Here is a 20440-nt window from a genome sequence, read left to right on the forward strand (position 1 = left end):
TCACCATGGCTGCTCTTGATGCCTGAAGAATGGAGCCTATTTTTGCTTAATCACAGCCTTGGTGAGGTACCAATTGTGATCATCCCCTCTAATTGCCAATGAGCCACACTGCTCTTGAGACGAAAGCCAAGGTCATCACCCACACACTCAGCACCCCAAGCAAAGCCTCACCGCAGCTTCGGCTGGAGAGCGTGGCTGTCTCCCTCTCTCTTGCTACCTGCTTCTGGGGTCCACAGGGGTGGATGCTGAGGGGCCCTCTGGCTAAAGCCGAACAGTCTCCTCCTCCATGCAAGCAGTCGCTCTACCTCCGTTAGCCACCCCTGGAGTCGACCGAGCAGAGCTGGGCCCACCTTGAGATCACGTGGCACATGTTGAGAAGTAGCTACAAAGGTATCTAATCCTCTATGAGCTAGTGGAAGCTCATGCATGGGTAGAAACACAATTTTTTTTTTTTTTTTGCATAAACCAGCCCAGGTCACCAGGCCAGGGCTCTTCACCGTCCTGAAGGAGGGGAGTAAAAGAGGGATGGTCTCTTTGTTCTTACTAATGCCTTCACGCCTCAGCCCTGCCTCCTCAGGGGCACTCTTGGCAGGGAGGAAAAAGTGAGGAGAGGCTACTATGAGGGGCAGGAACTGCTCAGACTGTTAGGCCCTTTCAGTCGAGCTCCTCCCCCATTTAAAAGGACACGTTAGCCGGGCGCAGTGGCTCACGCCTGTAATCCCAACACTTTGGGAGGCCGAGGTGCCGAGGTGCGTGGATCACGAGGTCAGGAGATCGAGACTAACCTGGCTAACACAGTAAAACCCCGTCACTGGTAAAAATACAAAAAGTTAGCCGGACATGGTGGCGGGTGCCTATAGTCCCAGCTATTCGGGAGACTGAGGCAGAAGAATGGCATGAACCTGGGAGGCGAAGGTTGGGGTGAGCCACGATCGTGCCACTGCACTCCAGCCTGGGTGACAGAGCAAGACTCCGTCTCAAAAAATAATAATAATAATAATAATAAATAATAAATAAAAAGACACATTTCTCGCCGGGCACTGTGGCTCACATTTGTAGTCCCAGTACTTTTTGGGGGACCAAGGTGGGCAGATCACAAGGTCAGGAGTTCGAGACCAGCCTGGCCAACATGGTGAAACCCAATCTCCACTAAAAACACAAAAATTAGCTGGGCGTGAGCAGCGCCACACCTGTAATCCCAGCTACTCAGGGCTGAGGCAGGAGGCTCGGCTTGAACCTGGGGAGGCCGAGGAGGTTGCAGTGAGCCCAGATCACGCCACTGCACTCCAGCCTGGCGACAGAGCAAGACTCAATCTCAAAATAAATAAATAAATAAATAAAGACAAGTTGCGCTCTGAGGATCCCCTGTCCAGTCTACCCTGGCCCTGCTTGGAAGTCAAAGGCTTTGCTATTTTGCTGCCATGTGGGATTCATCCATATAGCTAGGTGACATCTGGGAAGAACTATAGCCTCATTCAGTAGCATCTCGGGGGCTCAGCCCAGAGCCCCAACTCCCCAGGTGAGCCCACGTGACACACACAGGCGGAGAGAAGGACACACACAGACTTACAGGGAAGATAGGACACAGATAGAGTCCTCGGATGGGAAACTAACCCCCTACTCAGAGGGTGACCTCAGACACGCTCTGCAAACCACTGCAAAATGAGGGGTTTGCCTACATTCCCTGGTAAGAGTCAGGCAGTCTGAGATTCTATGAGTCCAAGCGTGAGTGCCCTCTGGGAGGGCTAGCCTCCAGACCAGCAGAATTCGGCACTAGGACCTTGAAGGGGACCCACAGTCACAAGGATGGAGCCGCTTTGAGGCTATGGAGAAAGGAAGAATAACCAAAAAGCTGCAGGCAGCACATTTCGCTTTGCTTTTCAAAGTGGTTGATTCCAACTAGGGAGCTCGGTGTTCATTCCTAGGCAAGTCCTGGGGCAAATTAATAAACAAATGCTTTGAGGATCCTTGGAAAAGGGAGCAGTGGGGCCGGGCGTGGTGGCTCACCCCTGTAATCCCAGCTCCGAGGGAGGCTGAGGTGGGCGGATCACTTGAGGTCAGGAGTTCGGCCAGCCTGGCCAACATGGTGAAACCCTGTCTCTACTAAAAATACAAAAAGTAGCCAGGCGTGGTGGTGGGCACCTATAATCCTAGCTATCTGGGAGGTTGAGGCAGGAGAATCGCTTAAACCTGGGAGGCGGAGGTTGCAGTGAGCCCAGATCGTGCACTCCAGCCTGGGACTCTGTCTCAAAAAAAAAAAAGGCAGGGGCAGGGCAGGAAAGGGAGGGAAGTGCGGGGAGGGGAGGGAACAATGTGAACAAGCAGTGGGATGCAGACATGTGGTCTTGAATGGGGCCTCTGTGGCCACACACAGAAGGTGTGGGGACAAACAGCCAGCAACTGTGTGGATGGAGCAGCACGAAGCTGAGGAAATGATGGGCCCTCTTCTGAAGGTTTTTAAACTTTTTTAAAAACAGGGGAGAAAATTGGCGGTAGCGGTGGCTCAAGCCTGTAATCAGCACTTTGGGAGGCCGAGGCCGGTGGATCCGCGAGGTCAGGAGTGAGACCATCCTGACTATGCAATTGAAACCCCGTCTCTCTGCAAAAATACAAGAGAAAATTAGCGGTATGGCAGATCCAACTCAGGAGGCTGAGGCAGGAGAATAAAGTGAACCAAGGTAGCGGAGCTTGCAGTGAGCAGAGATCAGCCACTGCCTCCAGCCTGGGGAGGGCACAGAGCAAGACTCTGTCTCGGAAAAAAAAAAAAAACAAAAAAAAAAAAAACAGGGGAAAATTTTAGCCAATGAAAGTTTCCTTAGGAGCCCAATTTGCAAAGATAAAAGTGGATTGGCTCTGGCTGAAGCAGGTTGGGGGACCCAGAGCCCACCTTCCTCACTCCAGTACATCCCTGTCCCTAGGCAGTTCCTGATGGCTCCAAGAGAGTGAAACTTAAAAGCCACTGAGTTTGTTCAGCAGCCAGACTGCAGGCCACCCTCCTCTGCAGGTTCCCAGCCCCTAGCTTTGCAGAAAGGGAAAAACGACAATCTAAATAATGGTGGGGGAGGTGCGGGAAGGAGCTTGGGGCCTCGTATTAGAAGAAAACACACCAAAATGTTTACAGTGGTTTTCTCTAGATGCTGGGACAATGGATTATATATATATATATATATATATATAACTTTCTACTTTCATCTATTTTCCAATTTTTCTCTAAGGAGTCCATATTTCTTTTAGTTTAAAACTATTTGTGAATGTTTATTGGATAGATAATACAAGTATGGTCATGTTTATGCGAGGAACTTTTTTTTTTTTTTTTTTCAAGACGGAGTCTCACTCTGTCGCCAGGCTGGAATGCAGTGGTGCAGTCTCAGCTCACTGCAACCTCTGCCTCCCGGGTTCCAGCAATTCTCCTGCCTCAGCCTCCTGAGTAGCTGGGACTACAGGCATGCGCCACCATGTCCAGCTAATTTTTGTATTTTTAGTAGAGATGGGGTTTCACAGTGTTGGCCAGGATGGTCTTGAGCTCTTGACCTCATGATCTGCCCGCCTTGGCCTCCCAAAGGGCTGGGATTACAGACATGAGCCACTGTGCCCGGCCTATGCGAGGAACATTTTAAAACCAGCCACAACCTCCTATTTTAGTCAATATAAACACTACAAAGAAAAAGGTGTTGGCCGGGCGCGGTGGCTCAAGCCTGTAATCCCAGCACTTTGGGAGGCCGAGGCGGGTGGATCACGAGGTCAGGAGATTGAGACCATCCTGGCTAACATGGTGAAACCCCGTCTCTACTAAAAATACAAAAAAAAAAAACTAGCCGGGCGAGGTGGCGGGCGCCTGTAGTCCCAGCTACTCGGAGGCTGAGGCGGGAGAATGGCGTGAACCCAGGAGGCGGAGCTTGCAGTGAGCCGAGATCTCGCCACCGCACTCCAGCCTGGGCGACACAGCGAGACTCCGTCTCAAAGAAAAAAAGAAAAAAAGAAAAAGAAAAAGGTGTGACATGTCCTCCCCTCTGAGAGCTGACAGGCTAATGAGGGAGTATAAAAGGACAAGAAATACTTGTGGAAGGAAAGAATAAATGTGGAACGTGATGAGTGAATTAAGATCGTGTGTTTGGGTTAAAAACGAACTCGAGGCTAGGCATGGTGGCTCACACCTGTAATCACAGCACTTTGGAGGCCAAGGTGGGTGGATCAGTTGAGGTCAGGAGTTCGAGACCAGCCTGGCCAACATGGTGAAACCCCGTCTCTACTAAAAATACAAAAATTAGGCATGGTGGCAGGTGCCTGTAATCTCAGCTACTTGAGAAGCTGAGGCAGGAGGATCACTTGAACCCAGCAGGTGGAGGTTGCAGTAAGCAGAGATCCCACTATTGCACTCCAGCCTGGGCAACAAGAGCAAAACCCCATCTTGAAAAAATAAAATAATAAAATAAAATTAAAATAAAGCCTTCCAAGGACTTAAAAAAAAAAGAACTAGATACCACTTGCCTATTCCTACCCTATTGGTTATTGCCCAAACTTGTGTCAGGGTTGAAAACACCAAGACCAATCAGACACAGCACCTGCCTTCAAATAGCTCTCAAGCCCCTGGGATCACATGACCAAGAGTAGGTCATGTGACCAAGGTCAGGTCATATGACAAAGACCTAGGTCATGTGCTTCAGATCAGTCACATGACCAAAGGCTACAAACAGCCTGAGTCAGGGTCATGGGGCTGCCACTGTTACTTCTCAACCTCTAAGGCTGCACAAACCAGAGATCTCAGTTCAAAATGAGAGGGGGACATCCCTGCCCTGCCCCTGCAGCTCAGGCCCTGCCGAGGGTATGTCTGATGCCCAATAACAGGGCAGGAAAGCTATAGAAAGGGGCTCAGGAGGTTGAGAGACCCAGCCTGGAGAAGAGCAGGCTCAGAGGGATACAGCGGCTGTCTGCAAATCTATGCTGAGCATGTGTGGCTCAAGGGAGCAGAGGGCAGACTCAGGATGAATAAGGGTTGAGGTGGTTTCTGGAGAGTCATTCCAAGTTTTAGCACAACCTAGGAAATGTTTACAACAGTTCAAGAGTGACCTGTGCTGACCTGCAGACAGGCTGTTCTCCTTCACTGAGGTTAGACAAGCAAGTTATATAAGTGGCCACGTAGCAGGGTGCTGGGGAGGGAAGTTTCATCCAGTGTGGTGGGGAGCTGGCGGCTGAGGTCCCTCCGTGATTCCTTAACCCTTTCAGGGTCAGAATCTAATCACGTCCGCCTGGATTCATCTGACTAACCAGGCTAAGGTGATGTGTTCAAACCTTCAGTGGCCCAGTGAGCCTTTCACAGAGACACTACCCCAGACCAGGGCCTGGCCCTTGCGAGGGCCTATGCCCCAAACCCTGCCCCTTGAGAACATGTTGTTAGATACCCCACGTGAACACGGGGTTAGTTCAGAGGATCAGTTCTCATGGGGAATCCCAGTTCAGATCAGAGGTGCCATCTTGAATCGGGCCCAGTGAAATTTCCAGGTATACAACCATGAGAAAACTCTGCTACCACGACACAGGGATGCTAGAGGGACACGACATCCAAACCCTGGTATTCCCCTGCAGACTCCTCTGCAACAACCACAGCCCTCCTTAGATTGGTCCTGAGTTTCTAGTCCTCACCCGGTGTCTCAGGCAATCTTCACATTCATCCTGTGAGGCCAGGAGTACCCTCCCCATCTTAAAGATGAGAAAACCAAGGATTGGGAAGGTGAAGTGATTTCTCTCAGGATGTAAGTGGAGGGCTGGGGACTAGAACCCAGGTCACCAGGTCAGGGCTCTTCCCCGCTCTTCATCGTCCTGAAGGAGGGGAGTAAGAAAGAGATGGTCTCTTTGCTCTTACTAATGCCTTCACGCCACAGCCCTGCCTCCTCAGGGAGACTCTTGGCAGGGAAGAAAGAGCGGGGAGAGGTTACTATGGGGAGCAGGGACTTCTTAGGTTGTTAGGCCTGACGCCCTAATGATCCCCTGTCAAGTCCACCCTGGCCTTGCCAGGAACAGCACAAACACAAAGGAATGCAGTGGCACGCTCCAGCCCACGCGCACCTGCAGTAACCCCCGCCGAGTGTGTGCGGCGTCCAGCACAGGGCCTGGGAATCGCTCTTACACATAGGAAAAAGGTGCTCAACCTCAGAACCCTAAACTAGAGGAAGGCTCATTGAAATTACCCTGAGACAACTTTCTTTTCCCCCTCACCTGTCGGATTGGCAGTTGTGACACCCTGTGCATTCATTGCTGGTGAGAGTAAAACAGCCTCTGTGAAGGGCCCTCTGGCAACGTCATTCAAAATGCAAAATGCCTTTGACCCAGCAATTCCAAGCCCACGTGCAAAAGGACGTATGCACAATGCTCACCATTGCCACAGTGCTTTCACAATAGCAAAAGACAGGAAGCACCTATACGTCCACCAGCAGGGGACAGATTGAATACATTGTACCACAGTGAAATCGCACACGCCCATTGCAAAAAAAAACTCAGCTCTAAGTGTACCGAGCTAAGGAGACAATCTTGATCTAGTACCAACATCTGAGAAAAGCAAGGTGCATGATGAAAGGAACTGTGTGCTCCCTTCTGCGTGAGGATACAGATATAAAAATATATATAAATGCATATTTATGGATAGACTCCCGTATGCAGAGATTCTCTCTGAAATGGAATCTAAGAAATCGGTTATCATCTTTTCTTCTAGGGAGAATTGTGTGCGCTGGAAGACCGGAGAGGGAGGCATTTTATACCATGTACATGTGCTACCTACTCAAAAGATAGATTAAAAATAAGAATTTGTTTAAAGTGCATGTAGCAGGGTGGGTTTTTTTTAGATACCAATTTATATTTTCTCCCAGCTCTGGCTCCTTTGCCTCTGGGAAGGTTTGTGGCAGAGCTTCCTGGCTTTTGTTTCCAAAAGCTCTTTTGTTCCCAAGAGGAAAGGATTTGAGGAGACAGAGAATGCTTCAGGGTGAAAAGAGATCCTCACGCCCTGGCCCTGAGTGGAGGAGAGAGTCCTCTGTACCGGTCCCTTGGCAACTCCAGGAAGAAGGAGATCAACATAAGAAGACCTGGCCATCCCATGCTCTAGGGAGCCTGAACCCTAGGCCAGGAGCTGCAAGCCCAGGACAAAAGGGATCACTAGGCTGGGTTCCGGGGTCCTCGTCCTCACTGTTGTGGATGGAGGACTCCTTGCACATGTGTGCATGCTGCAGGCACCCTTCCCCAACCAGAGTGCTGGGAAGACCCCTGGAGTTTTGGGGCAATGGCAGGAGAAGGAAGAAAGAGAAGCCCCTGGACACACAGAGGAGGAGTCCTTCACCGGCACAGCTGCGTGGGAATGCACAGTCCAAATCAAAGTGGTTTACAGAAAAACAAAAGAAAGGGTGATTCTTCCACGTGGAAGTAAGTAGACTGTGCAGTGAGGTCTCCCTTTGCCCCTCCAGAGCCACAGTGCCCCATCTCTGCCTGACTCAGCCTGAGGCCAAGGCCCTCTTGCTACTGGTTGGGTGTAGCCGATGGAAAGCACCAGTAGGAGAACTGGGACAAGGGAGCCCCCTCCATGCCGGGTCATCGGGTCATCGTAAGGTGATCTTGGCTGGAGGCTGCTGCTCATGCAGGAGCCTCTCTGGGCTCTTCTCTTTCAGGGGTGGGAACAGCCCCAGGGTACTGCTGACGCCTTCATGGTTTCCTTGAAGCCTCACTCACCTGTGAATAAAGTCTCTCTGCTAAGCCCTCCTCCACCTGTGGTTTGTGTGAGCCTTCTGTTTCCTGCTAGAACCCTGACTGCATCACGGGCTGGATCCTAAGTACTCTATGCAAATCCCATCACCTCCTCCCACACCACCCCTCTCCAGGCTTCCCATATCCTGACCAAGCCCCTGCCTTCTGCTCCACTCTCCCACACTCACCCCTCCCTCTCTGAACTCAGCCAGTTTTCGCACATCTCCTTTCCCTCTCACCGCAGGTCCCTGCAAATGTTCCCCAGGCCTGGGCTCTTCTCTACACTGCCCCGTGCCCAGATACTTCCCACAGGAAATTCAGTGTTCCTTCCTTCCGGAGGACTTCCACTCTTCCTGTCCTCTCCGCAAAAGCACCGCGGTCCTCTCTTTCCTGGGGTTAATCCTCATGCTTTTCATTTTATGACTATTTGATTATTATCTTCCCCTCTTCCATCTCCCAGATGATGAGATCCTTAAGGGCTGGGACTGGGTTTGATTTTGCTCTATTTTATCCCCAAAGACTATCACGATGCTGGCATACAAAAGTGCTCATTAAATATTTTTTAAACAAATGGGTGAATGAACTAATCATTTGTTCCCATTTTGCACCCCTATAAGTGTCGGAAGCTGCACGTGCCCCAGCAAAACCCAGATGCTACGTAGATAGACTTGCATATACGCACAGAGATGCACACTCACCCTCATGAAAGTGAATGCACCAATGCACTGGCATAGAGGCTAATGTACATCCTCATGAAAGTGAATGCAACAATGCATTGGCATAGAGGCTAATGCACATCCTCATGAAAGTGAATGCACCAATGCATTGGCAGAGGCTAATGCACACATACAAGTGCAAGGGCGCGCACACACACACAATGAGAAGGAACCATGCCAAGCAGAGACATACACGCACATGCACGAAAAGTGCTCCCAAGGCGGACGTCTGCCACCCTGAGCTCATTAAAGCTGGCTAAATATAGCCTGTCTGCAGCTGTGCTCAGCAAGCTGCCCACACAGGCCAGGAAAAGACACCAGTTACCAGGCAGAGGAGTGGAGAGGCCAGTCGTGGGCAAGGGGCTTCACGCATCCTTGTCTGTGGTGGGGAGTCTTCCTGGGGAGGCCAGGGGCTGAGGGTATCTGGGAAGGGAAGCTCTTTGGTGGCTGGTCAGGGCATTCAGAGCTGTTCCTCTGGTCACTGACCCTAGGCAGCGGGGTGTGACATCAAACCACATGCCCACGATGGGGAGAGGTGAGCTGAGCCATCTACATCTCTCTGTGTCTGAGCTGAGGACCCAAGCTCAGACCAGGACCAGGGGCTGGAGTTAGGACCCAGCTGGGGATACACTGGGGCTCAGGTTCTGGCCAGGAGAGAGGCTCAGCAAAGGATGAAGATAAAGGGTCAGACTGGGGCTAGGGTTGGGACTCGGTGACCATTGCCAGGTCCTTTTCTGGGGACGAGAAGAAGGTTGGGACGCGGTGACCATTGCCACATCCTTTTCTGGGGACGAGAGGAAGGTTGGGACTCAGTAACCATTGCCAGGTCCTTTTCTGGGGACGAGAGGAAGGTTGGGACTCTGTGAACCATTGCCAGTTCCTTTTCTGGGGATGAGAGGAAGGTTGGGACTCGGTGACCATTGCCAGGTCCTTTTCTGGGGATGAGAGGAAGGTTGGGAGTTGGTGACCACTGCTACTTCCTTTTCTGGGGACGAGAGGAAGGTTGGGACTCAGTGACCATTGCCAGTTCTTTTCTGCAAATGAGAGGAAAGTTGGGACTCGGTGACCATTGTCAGGTGTTTTTTCTGGCGATGAGAGGAAGTTCACAGCCCCACAGAGCATCTGCTCTAATGTGTGGACATGGCTGTGGGAAGACCCTCCCTGCACGTGGGACAGCTGCCTGCTGTCCCCACCCCTGCAGCTAACGCCAGGCACTGGCCCTGGAAAAGCCATGAGGCAACAGCATGGCTTTGGGTCCCATGTGTCAGGTGGCTGTTGTCATCCACACAGGCCGGGTCCAACTTCGAGGGCCACAATGGACAGGTCTTCCTGCTGTAGAATCTGCCCCCCAACCCATCCTGCGTGGGGGTGGGACAGAGGGAGCCTCCTCTCCACTCGCACTTTTCCCGCCCTGTGCACTGCAGAGCCCTGCACCTCGTCGAGCTGCTGAGACTGGAAGGGAGAGGCATGGAGAGGGTGAGGCAGCGGCAGGTCTCCTGGGAGAATGTCACGCCTCCTCCCGCCAGATGTTCCTGGATGGGGGTGCGGACAGAGGAAGGGGAGTTACTGCCCCTTTGAGACAACAGCCCTGCCCTCTGCCTCTTCTATGGTGGTGGCATATGGCAGCAGGAGGGGTGGGCTGGGCTTGCTGGATTCAGCATGAGCGACCCCGGCTGCCATGAATGGGGCCACAGGGCAGAGGCCAACAGTGAGGGGTACAGAGGGACCCTGATCCTTCCCACCATTTGCTGCAGAGGAACTGCCTCTGTCTCCTCTACAGAGATGGATGGGATGCTCAGGCTTCCCAATTAGCCCACAAGAAAACTGTGCTTAGAGAGTCCATGCTCCTCCCAGAGTCGGGGTGGAAGGGAAGGGGGACAGCTGACAGGAAGAGGAGAAAATGGGCAGGTAAGGTCGTATGGAGGCAAGATTCACGCTTCTTTGGAGAGGAGCCATGGGAGGGGAAGCAGGGGCTGTGAGGACCAGGCTTTCCTCCTCCAAAGGTCTCTCTGACACTCTGAAGGGAGGACCAGAGTGGGTGAGATGGGAAGCAGGGAGGCAGGGAGGCAGGCAGGTAAGGAGGCAGGGAGGCCAGTGCACAGGAGGATGCAATAGTCCAGGAGAGAGAAGATAGGGCCTCAACTAGAGAAGGGATGGGGATAGAGCGGAGTGGGTGGGTCTCATAGCACTGCTGGAGGTTGAATGACACTAGGAGCGGCTGATTTGACAGTGGATGGTGACAGAGAGAGAGAAGTCTAGAAGGCTTCTGGCTTGGACTCATGGAGGATGGTGCCATGCACACTGGATGGGAGCACAGAAGGAGTGAGGTTCGATGGAGACACGTAAGATCTCTGAGTCCCTACAGCCAGCACCATGGCAGGTGTGGTGGAAGCACCCTGGAAATGGTCACTGTGTTAACTAATGGAGCAGCACGAACAATGCAGAAACACAAAGAGGCACAGACAGAGGAAGCCAGGGGACAGAGAAGCGGCAACAGAAGACGCTGAGAACGTCAGACCCAGGAGGGACTCCATGTACAGACAGACAGGCCCCAGGCAGGAGCTGAGACTGCACAGCAACTCGGCAGAAGGTCACTCAGGTCTCCTCCCCCAAGTCCAAGGCCCTCTCTCTTCTCTGCGCCCCCACCGAGCCCCCACACACAATGGCTCCCTTGGCTTCCTCTAGTTTGGTTTCAAATAGCAGACTCGCGCCAGTGACAGCAGGCTGCCAGGCCGCCTGCCCAACTGCACAGTGAAGGCTGGGGCTGCCTGGCAGCCGCAAAGGAGAAAGTGTCCAGGACATCCCTCCCTGCATAGCCACTGCAGACAAGCCCTTGCAACCTTATACCTGCGCCTGCCCCGAGAGGCCCATGGCAGCCTCCCTCCCCACGCTCGCAACCCAAGAGGCCCCATGCTTTCTGGCCGGCTCATGTCCTCCTCTCTGGGGACTCCAACGCTTGGGGAAACACTGCTGCGACAATGGCAACTGAGGCAGCCGCAGGACCAGCAGAGCGCCAGCAAGACTGAGCCCCACTTGATAAGATTCATCATCACATGGGCGCCAGGTGTTCCAGCTTCCAAGGCACATCCGTCCAGTAACAAGTGAGAACCATCAGTACTTTCTATCCACCCTGCGCGGATCCTAGTATCTCACAGATACCATCTCTGGTGCCCTCAGCAACTCTAAGAAGTAGATGGTATGGCCATCTTTTCTTTTCTTTGTTTATTTTTATTTTATTTTATTTTATTTTTGAGACGCAGTCTCACTCTGTTGCCAGGCTGGAGTGCAGTGGCACAATCTCGGCGCACTGCAACTTCCACCCCCTGGGTTCAAGCGATTCTCCTGCCTCAGCCTCCCAAGTAGCTGGGATTATAGGCACACGCCACCATGCCCAGCTAATTTTTTGTATTTTAGTAGAGATGGGGCTTCACCATGTTGCCCAGGCTGGTCTCGAACTCCTGAGCTCAGGCAATCCGCCCGCCTTGGTCTCCCGAAGTGTTGGGATTACAGGCATGAGCCACTGCGCCCAGCATGACAGTATGTTCATCTTTCCACAACTGAGTAAACTGAGGCTCAGAGACATCAAGTAACTTATCCAAAATGTCACAGCTACTAAACGAGAGAAGCTGAGTGTCAAACCCAGGCCTTACCACCCTGCAACCCCAGATACCATCACACCAGTCCCAGGATGCTCTGACTCCTGGTGCCAGGGCAACTTTCACCACCTCGCAACTTGTTTTTAGTGAGTTTTCAAAAACCCAGTGGAACTATTAAAGAAGATAATTTGCATGCAAGTGCGTTTGATGTGGAAAAGCACCATTATAAATGCAAGCCATTGCGATTCTTCTTTTTTTAATTCAGGTCACAGATTTTTCTTCTGCCAATTTTGCCTTAAAAATAAACAAACACATTACCATCGATCATCACCATCATTTCATAAAATAAAAAGCATTTCAATGCCAAAACTAGGCAGGACGTAATTGTAGAATTCTGTGAAAAGGAGTCCTCTCAATTGAATACGCTCAACGCGATAGAAAAACACAGTTCAGTATTATTGTTTTTCTCACTGCTGAAAATCTTAGGCTCTTTTGGGCATCCCCAACCTAGACGACCTCCAAGGTATCATTTGAGCTCCACAAATGCATCTGCACATACGCTGTCATTCTTTGCTAAATGAGAACACTTTTTTTTTTTTTGAGATGCAGTGTTGCTGTATCACCCAGGCTGGAATTCAATGGCACGATCCTGGCTCACTGCAACCTCCGCCTCCCGGGTTCAAACGATTCTCCTGCCTCAGCCTCCCCAGTAGCTGGGATTTTGGGCATGCACCATCACACTTGGCTAACTTTTGTATTTTTAGTAGAGATGGGGTTTCACTATATTGGCCAGGCAGGTCTCGATCTCCCAACCTCAGGTGATCCACACACCTCAGCCTCCCAAAGTGTTGGGATTACAGGTGTGAGCCACCGTGCCCGGCCTGAGAAGAACATTCTGAAGGAGCAGAATTTGATGACAGCCTTCAGCAATAGAATTCTAACTATTTAAACACACATTTTTCTTCAGTCAGGTCCAGAGGTCACTAAACATCTCGTCAATTCAATTGTGTCTGTGGAAAACAGAGCTGTGGTTTGGCATCCCGGAGACAAGCACCGCGTCGGGCGGCTGCTTGTGCTTCGGGGCTGCCGCTGTCTCCTCTGCCCAGGTGCTCAGAAGGCGAGATGATGGGTTCCTTTCCTCTCCTGCATTCCTGGGGAATGTGGTGACACCCCTGTGTTCAGCATGCTTGTTATTTTACAATGTTTTGGCATCTCAGGGGCCTTGCTGGCCAGGAAGAGACTGCCCCTCTCAGGGCTGGCTAATTCCTAGAGGTAATAACCACTCCCTTTGAGGGCGCCTTTCATAGGCAAACGGACCAGTCCCAAACCCATATCCCCAACCACCTTCTCTGTCTAACTCTCACCCGCCAAACCAATACTTCCCTGGCCCTAAATCAACCCAGGGCCAGCTACCAGACAACGGGACACCAGCCCTACAGCCCAGAGCCCAGAGCCCTCGACATGCAAATCAGCCAGCCCTGGGTAGTTCTCCTGCTCTGCCCTGTCCTTCCAGCAGAAAACCCAACAAGGGCTCTGGGCCTTGCAACTTTGGGAGGCCCAGTCCACCCTGCCCACCACCTCCCCGGGCTCAGGCCTGCAGCCACTCTGCAAGCTCTTCCATACCTCAGCTGCTGTTCTGAGGTGGAGGCGCCTATGACATCAGCCTTTCTATGGCCTGGAACCCAGCCTTGAGTGGGCTTCCTGGCCCTTCTGTCTCCTGACGAAACCCAGTGCTTCCCCCATGGCTTTGCGCGGCGTGGCATGGCCCCATCTCTCAAAACCTGTGCTGAACATCTTTTTCACCTCTATACATTAAAGACCCGCAGATACATTTTAACACAGTTCCCTTGTGCTGAGCTCAGTTCCTTACACCCCTACAAGGGCTCGGGAAAGAGAACTGCCATCTCTCTGCCCTGTCCTTTCCATGGCCTGATGCCCTTATGGCCTGGGCTTTGGGGTGCCCCTGACAAAGATATTCACACCTACCAGCCCCTGAAGGGCTTTGTCTATGAAATTGCCATTGATTGTTTGAAGCAGAAAAAGATTCTCCAGGTAAGGTGCAATGGCTCATGTCTGTAATCCCAGCACTTTGGGAGGCTGAGGCAGACAGATCACCTGAGGTCAGGAGTTCAAGACCAGCCTGGCCAACATGGCAAAACCCCGTCTCTACTAAAAATACAAAAATTAGCTGGCCATGGTGGCGGGCGCCTATAATCCCAGCTACTCAAGAGGCTGAGGCAGGATAATCGCTTGAACCTAGGAGGCAGAGGCTGTGGTGAGCCGAGATCATGCCACTGCACTCCAGCCTAAGCAGAGCAAGACTCTGTCTCAAAAACAGTAAGAGAAAGTTTCTCTGGCAGGGGATGCCTGTGTACCCACTCAAGGCTGGGTTCCAGGCCATAGGAAGGCTGGTGTCATAGGCGCCTCCACCTCAGGACAGCAACTGAAGGATGGAAGAGTTTGCAGAGCGGCCGCAGGCCTGAGCCCGAGGAAGTGGTGGGCAGAGTGGACTGAGCCCCTCCAAAGCTGCAACTATAGATCAAAGGAGCAGGAGAGAGAAGTCAGGAAAGTTCTGAGTACAACGCCACCCCAAACACACGTGGACTCCTCTCATGACCCAGCCGCATGTGGAAGCCAATACTGCCAAAAGCAAAGACATTTGGCCCAGACATTGGCCACTGAGTCCTCCCAGAATGTCCAAGGAAGACGTCCTGAGGTCACTATGTCAGCAAATGGCCACGTCTCGACCAAGTCTTTCCTGGGTCCAATGCTGTGCTCATCTCTCTGGGAAAACACAGGGGGAAGGAAACCTGGAGACGCCTGTATAACACAGAGGACAGGGACTCAGCCACAGGGCCACGGGCTCTGCAGAGTGGTGGCCTCTTCACGGAGCAATACTGAGGATCATCACCCCGGGCACATCCAGGAATGAGGTGTCTCTGAACCTCACTCAGTCATGTCAGTCACCATGACACCATCCGTGGTTCCTGGAAGTTGTGTCACCCAAAGGTGATGGACACAGGGGCCATGTTCCCCATTCCCATCCTCCTCTCTGTCCTCATGCCATGATCTCATCTGCTCTGCTGAGCTCATCCTCCCAACCCACCAGCCTCCCACCCCTCCCTCTGGCCCTGTGGATTCCCCAGAGAAGGAGATATGAGCTGGCCTGAGCTGCCCAGCGACAGGAACTCAGGAACCCGAGGGGCTCAGTTCATGGGTTAGAGAGTGGCCCAAACTCAGGCTGAGTGACCTCAGGCCCTCTGGTCCTGCCTGCAGGCAAGATGGTAGGGATCCTGCCACCCTACCCGGCTCTGAATGGATGACAGGGGACCCAGGCTCAACGAGCTTGGACCCATCCAAGGGGAAGTAATGACCCCACGGGGTCAGGCTTGACTCACGCTGCTTCTCCTGGAGGATGCTGGATGTGCACGGCGCGGTCCCTTCTCCTGCAGAAAAAGAAAAGAAACGTGAGCAGATCCTTGTCACTGTTGCCAGGCACTGTGTTTCCCAGGGAGGCTGCTTGGAGCTGCCTCTGGCCCTCACTTGAGAGCTTGGGATGGGCAGAGGTATCTCCCACCACTTTATGCCCTGCTCTGCCATGCCCTGACCTAGCCCTTGGCCCTTCATGCCACACCTGATGCCATTTCTGGGGAGAGCACAGCCTGGCTCCTCTGCCTCCTCAGGCCTTTCCACCTCTGTCTTGTCCTCCAGCCCCTCCTCTCTTCCCTCCTCTGCAAAGCAGCGGCTTCCCAGGAGCCGCCTGCCTCTCTATACTCACTGTCTCCTCTGAGGGTCCACACTGAATTCCAAGCCCACAAACCACTGCCAGGGCTCTGCCTCTGGCCCAGGCCTCTCTCCTTAGCTCTAGATCTGAGTATCCCACTGCCCCCCAGATGTCTTCTGTGGCCACTCCCAAACACTGCACAGTGCCCATGACCAAAGCTTCCCTAGAAGCCTGCGGCCCCTCCCAAAATGTGTCTGTGGCTTCCTCTAGGGCCCCAGTTCTCTGAGGAAGGGTTCCAAGGCACAAAGTGAAGTCACCTCCTGGTCTCCCCAAGGGACTCGAGAACTCTGCCCCATGCAAAGCTACCTCATTTCCTCCCCTGCAGAACTGAAGGGCAACTCCAGTCTACGAACCTACTCCATCTCCACAGCCCACACTCCAGGGCCTGGTGGGTGACTCCTCTCCTGACCCTGTGCCTGCCTCTCACATGAAACTTCTCCAGGTGTGTCCATCAGAATCCATCACCCTGTTTCTGCAGCCCTCTGCCTGCCAGGGCCGCCTTCATGGCCCATGTCCCCTGAATCCTGGGATCATGGCCCCCGGGCCCTCTCGAAAGCAGGCAGGGGTGAACAGTGGGAAGAGCGTCCAGCTGGAATCTGGAGGCTGACTCCGTTTTAGGCTCCCTCTGGCCCACTGTGTCTCATAGGGTCCAGCATTCTCCCTCTCTGGGTTCACTCCTACAAGATAGCAGGGATCCAGTACTCACTAAGAATCTCCAAGTCCTGAATGCCCTTGAGTGACACTGAATTATGACTGGATACCTGGATTCAAATGCCAGCTTCTTCACTTACGAACCATGCACCCTTGGGCAAGTTACGCAACCTGTATATGCCTCAGTCTTCCAATCTATAAAATGGGGATAGTACTGGTACTTGCCTCGGAGGGTTACTGTGGATATTAAATGATTAATATACGTAAAGCCTGCTGGGCACGGTGGTTCATGCCTGTAATCCCAGCACTTTGGGAGACGGAAGTGGGCAGATCACCTAGAGGTCAGGGGTTTGAGACCAGCCTGGCAACATGGTGGAACCCTGTCTCTACTAAAATACAAAAATTAGCCGGGCGTGGTGGCGCATGTCTATAATCCCGAAGCTACTCGGGAGGCTGAGGCAGGAGAATCGCTTGAACTCAGGAGGTGGAGGTTGCAGTGAGCCGAAATCACGCCCCTGCACTCCAGCCTAGGTGACAGAATGAGACTCCGTTTCCAAAAAAGAAGACAAATAAAAAAAAAAAAAAATATATATATATATATATATATGTGTAAAGCCTTCAGAACACAGTCAGGCACATAACAGGTGTTCAATAAGTGAGGATGATTCTGATTCTTGGTTTTTTACTTGTTTACCTCTAACAATTGATTCAAGACCTTGTCCCTTTTGTCTTCATCATGATCCCAGGTGGAGCCAGACAGAGAGAATCAATGGTTAATGCTAGATGCCAGCTCACAGCACTCCCCAGACCCAGGGGCCGTGACGAAACCTAGGCCCAAGAAGGGCCCAGATAGAGAACAGAGACCTGGATGCCATCATAGAGCAGTCCCCACACAGCACAACAGGATGGGCACAGACTGTTTCCCAGGTGCAAGAGCAGCACAGATGTGGACGGGAACAAGGAATGACCCAGTGGCCGATACACAGGTCAGGGAGCAAAGGCCCACACCATGTCTGAGTGCCAGTTAAGGCCCATCACACTTTGCTGCCCCTAAAGAAAGTCAGCTTTGAGCACCCAGCAGAACTGGGGCCTAGCAGAGAAATGGAGACATGCATTCGAAAAAACACCTCCTACGGGCCGAGCCCCCTACTAGGGGCCGTGGGGGATGCAGAGATGCAGAGACGAGCAAGTCAGGGTGAGGAAGGAGCAAGCACACCACGGTGCAGGGCAGCGCATCGCTGACTGCAGTGACAGGCAAGACCGGCGGAGGCAGAGGGACAGGGAAAGATTCTTTCTGACTGAGGACCCCAAGGAAGCCTGTGCCAGAGCAGAGATTTCAGTTCTGACAGTAGAGGAAAGGGCTTGGTGTTCCAAACCAGCCAGCAAGATCACGTTTATGGAATGCCAAGTTCAAGGCAAAGCGGGGGTGTGAGAGAGCGCGGCCCTGGGAAGGAAGACCATTCACAGATAAGAAAACCAAGGCCTGAAGAGGTGAAGGGGCTTGCAGACTCTTCCAAATCCAAACCTCCTGCTTTTTCTACCACACTCCACCTAAAGGCAGCTGCAGAATGAGGAAGGCCCCATGCAAAAAGGAAATGCGAGGTCCCTCTTTCAAACAGAAAAAAAAATGTTGCTAAAGGTACTAAAATATAACATTTTTCCTTTTCCCTGAGGATGCTCTAAAACCTATTATGGTGTTTTCTTTCTTTCTCTCTTTCTCTCTCTCTCTCTCTCTCTTTTTTTTTTTTTTTTTGACGCAGTCTCGCTCTGTCACCAGGCTGGAGTGCAGTGGCGCCATCTGAGCTCACTGCAACCTCCGCCTCCTGGTTCAAGCGATTCTCCTGCCTCAGCCTCCTGAGTAGCTGGGACAACAGGCGCTCACCACCACGCCCAGCTAATTTTTGTATTTTTAGTAGAGATGGGGTTTCACCACGTTGGCCAAGATGGTCTCAGTCTCTTGACCTGGTGATCCGCCCACTCCAGCCTCCCAAAGGGCTGGGATTACAGGCGTGAGCCACCGTGCCCAGTCAGTGTTTTCTATTTGCTACTATTATTTTCTCAAGCCCAGGGATACTCGAGGGATGAGTGCAGGCCCTCCCAGGCCCCAGGGCCCTTGCTCCTTAGCTTGGCATACACACACAGGCCCCATCAGCACCCAGGATCCCCCTCCTGCCAGCCACTGGGCCAACAAACCATGCTGTGAGTGACAGTTGGAAAGTTGAGCCAAGTATGTGCCCCTCCCACAGGCCTGCTGGCCCCATCCAGGGTAGACAAGAGTCTTGCAGCCTCCACGCTGAAATGCACTAGGTGAGTGAGAGGTTTATTCCCCTCTGAATCACCCTTGGAATGCTCTATGGCACTGCCAGCCCAGGGTGGGGATAGCTGCCTCGCCCCAAGACGTGGTGGAGTATGAGCACCTAACCTCAGCCCTGCCTACACCCAGGCTCTGGCATGCAGGGAGGCCAGCGGCTGTTTATGGGCAGGGGTAGGGAAAAGAAAGCTGGGTGGGGGTGGGGCTGAGAAGCCAGAGGTCAGAAGAGTCGGAGGCCAAGATCCCAGGAGGCTTCAAGCAGCAGGAGGCAGAACCATGTGAGAATTGCCCACCAAGTACCCCCGCACGTATGCACTGTCCCATTAGACTTCACTTACAAAACACAAACTTGGCCAGGCACGGTGGTTCACGACTGTAATCCTGGCACTTTGGGAGGCCAAGGTGGGCGGATCACCTGAGGTCAGGAGTTCGATACCAGCCTAGCCAACATGGTGAAACCCTGTCTCTACTAAAAATACAAAAATTAGCTGAGTGTGGTGGCGCACGCCTGTAATCTCAGCTACTCGGGAGGCTGAGGCAGGAGAATCACTTGAACCCAGGAGGCAGAGGTAGCAGTGAGCCGAGATAGTGCGACTGCACTCCAGCCTGGGCAACAGAGCAAGACTCCGTTTCAAACAAACAAACAAACAAACTTGAAGATAACACTATTCAGACTTCAGAACAGCAAATCCAATACCTGCAGCCCTCTGGAGTGCTGGCCCTGAGCCCTGACTGTAACACAGATGCTTCTGGCATTTCTCGGGCATCTACTATGTGCCAGGCCCTGCAGGAGGGGAGGACTCCAGCGCAGGGAGGGGCCAGGCCTGAGTCATTACCTCCACATTCTCACGCCAGGCCCGGAGCTGGTACTCACAGAAACAATTTACGAGTTCTCCAGACCATCCAATACTTTCATTACCAGGGTGGAAATATGACTTTAGCGTGGGCAGGATGTCCAGAGGTGGGGAGGTGGGCAAGCTGGGGAGGTGGGCAAGGATGAGAGTTGGGGTTGCTGGGGATACTGAGGATGCAGCTGGGGTTGCTGGGAATGCAGAGTTCAGAGGCCGGAAGAAGCTCAAGAACCCAGGTGAGAAGAGGCCATGAGGTGAGTGTCCTCGAAACGCCAGTGCACAGGCTGCACGTGGGTAAGAAGAGGGAAAATGTCAGAAAGGAGGTCGGGGCCAAGCTCTGGGTCTCCTCAAAGCCCGCCGTGAAGGCTGTGCCTGGACACGCAGGTGCTTTCTGGCTTGCCTAGTACTTTCCCGCACACAAAATCGTTGGATTCCACGCCTGTGCAGTAAGGCTGCTGAGCCTCAGCAAGATAAAATCACTTCCCCAACGTTGGGATCTGGTCCCTCGGACACCCCAATACTGGCAAGGGCTATTCCCACAATTTCACCGTGCCCTCTATTGGTGGGGGGCTTCCTAGAGCAGGGGCTTCCCAGGGCGGCTCAGGCAGCCTGGGTAGTGCTTCCTAGAGGAGGAAGGCATGGGACAGGGGAAGGCTGCCACAGTCAGGGGCTGAGGGGTGGGGAGGTGGGGAGCAGAGAAGGGGACATTTACAAGGGGCGCAGAGAGGATGCGTCCAGAGGCTTGGGGACTGGCTGGTGTTTGCTTTGGGCTTCATCTTTCCTGCAGCGCAGCCTGAGCCAGGCAT

The 20440-nt window shown here is 52.8% G+C and overlaps 1 protein-coding gene across 1 annotated transcript in view; it reads right to left on the minus strand.

Moving 5' to 3' along the window:
* The window catches only part of PITPNM3 (PITPNM family member 3), a 101858-nt gene that overhangs the window by 33987 nt on the left and 47431 nt on the right, over positions 1 to 20440 (minus strand). The window contains 4 exon segments of the mRNA XM_031657221.1: positions 7505 to 7642; positions 9744 to 9893; positions 11088 to 11209; positions 15235 to 15483. Of these exon segments, the coding sequence (XP_031513081.1) occupies positions 7505 to 7642; positions 9744 to 9893; positions 11088 to 11209; positions 15235 to 15483 (659 nt within the window).

The sequence above is a fragment of the Papio anubis genome, chromosome 17 (assembly GCF_008728515.1).
Source record: "Papio anubis isolate 15944 chromosome 17, Panubis1.0, whole genome shotgun sequence".
Taxonomy (NCBI): Eukaryota; Metazoa; Chordata; class Mammalia; order Primates; family Cercopithecidae; genus Papio; species Papio anubis.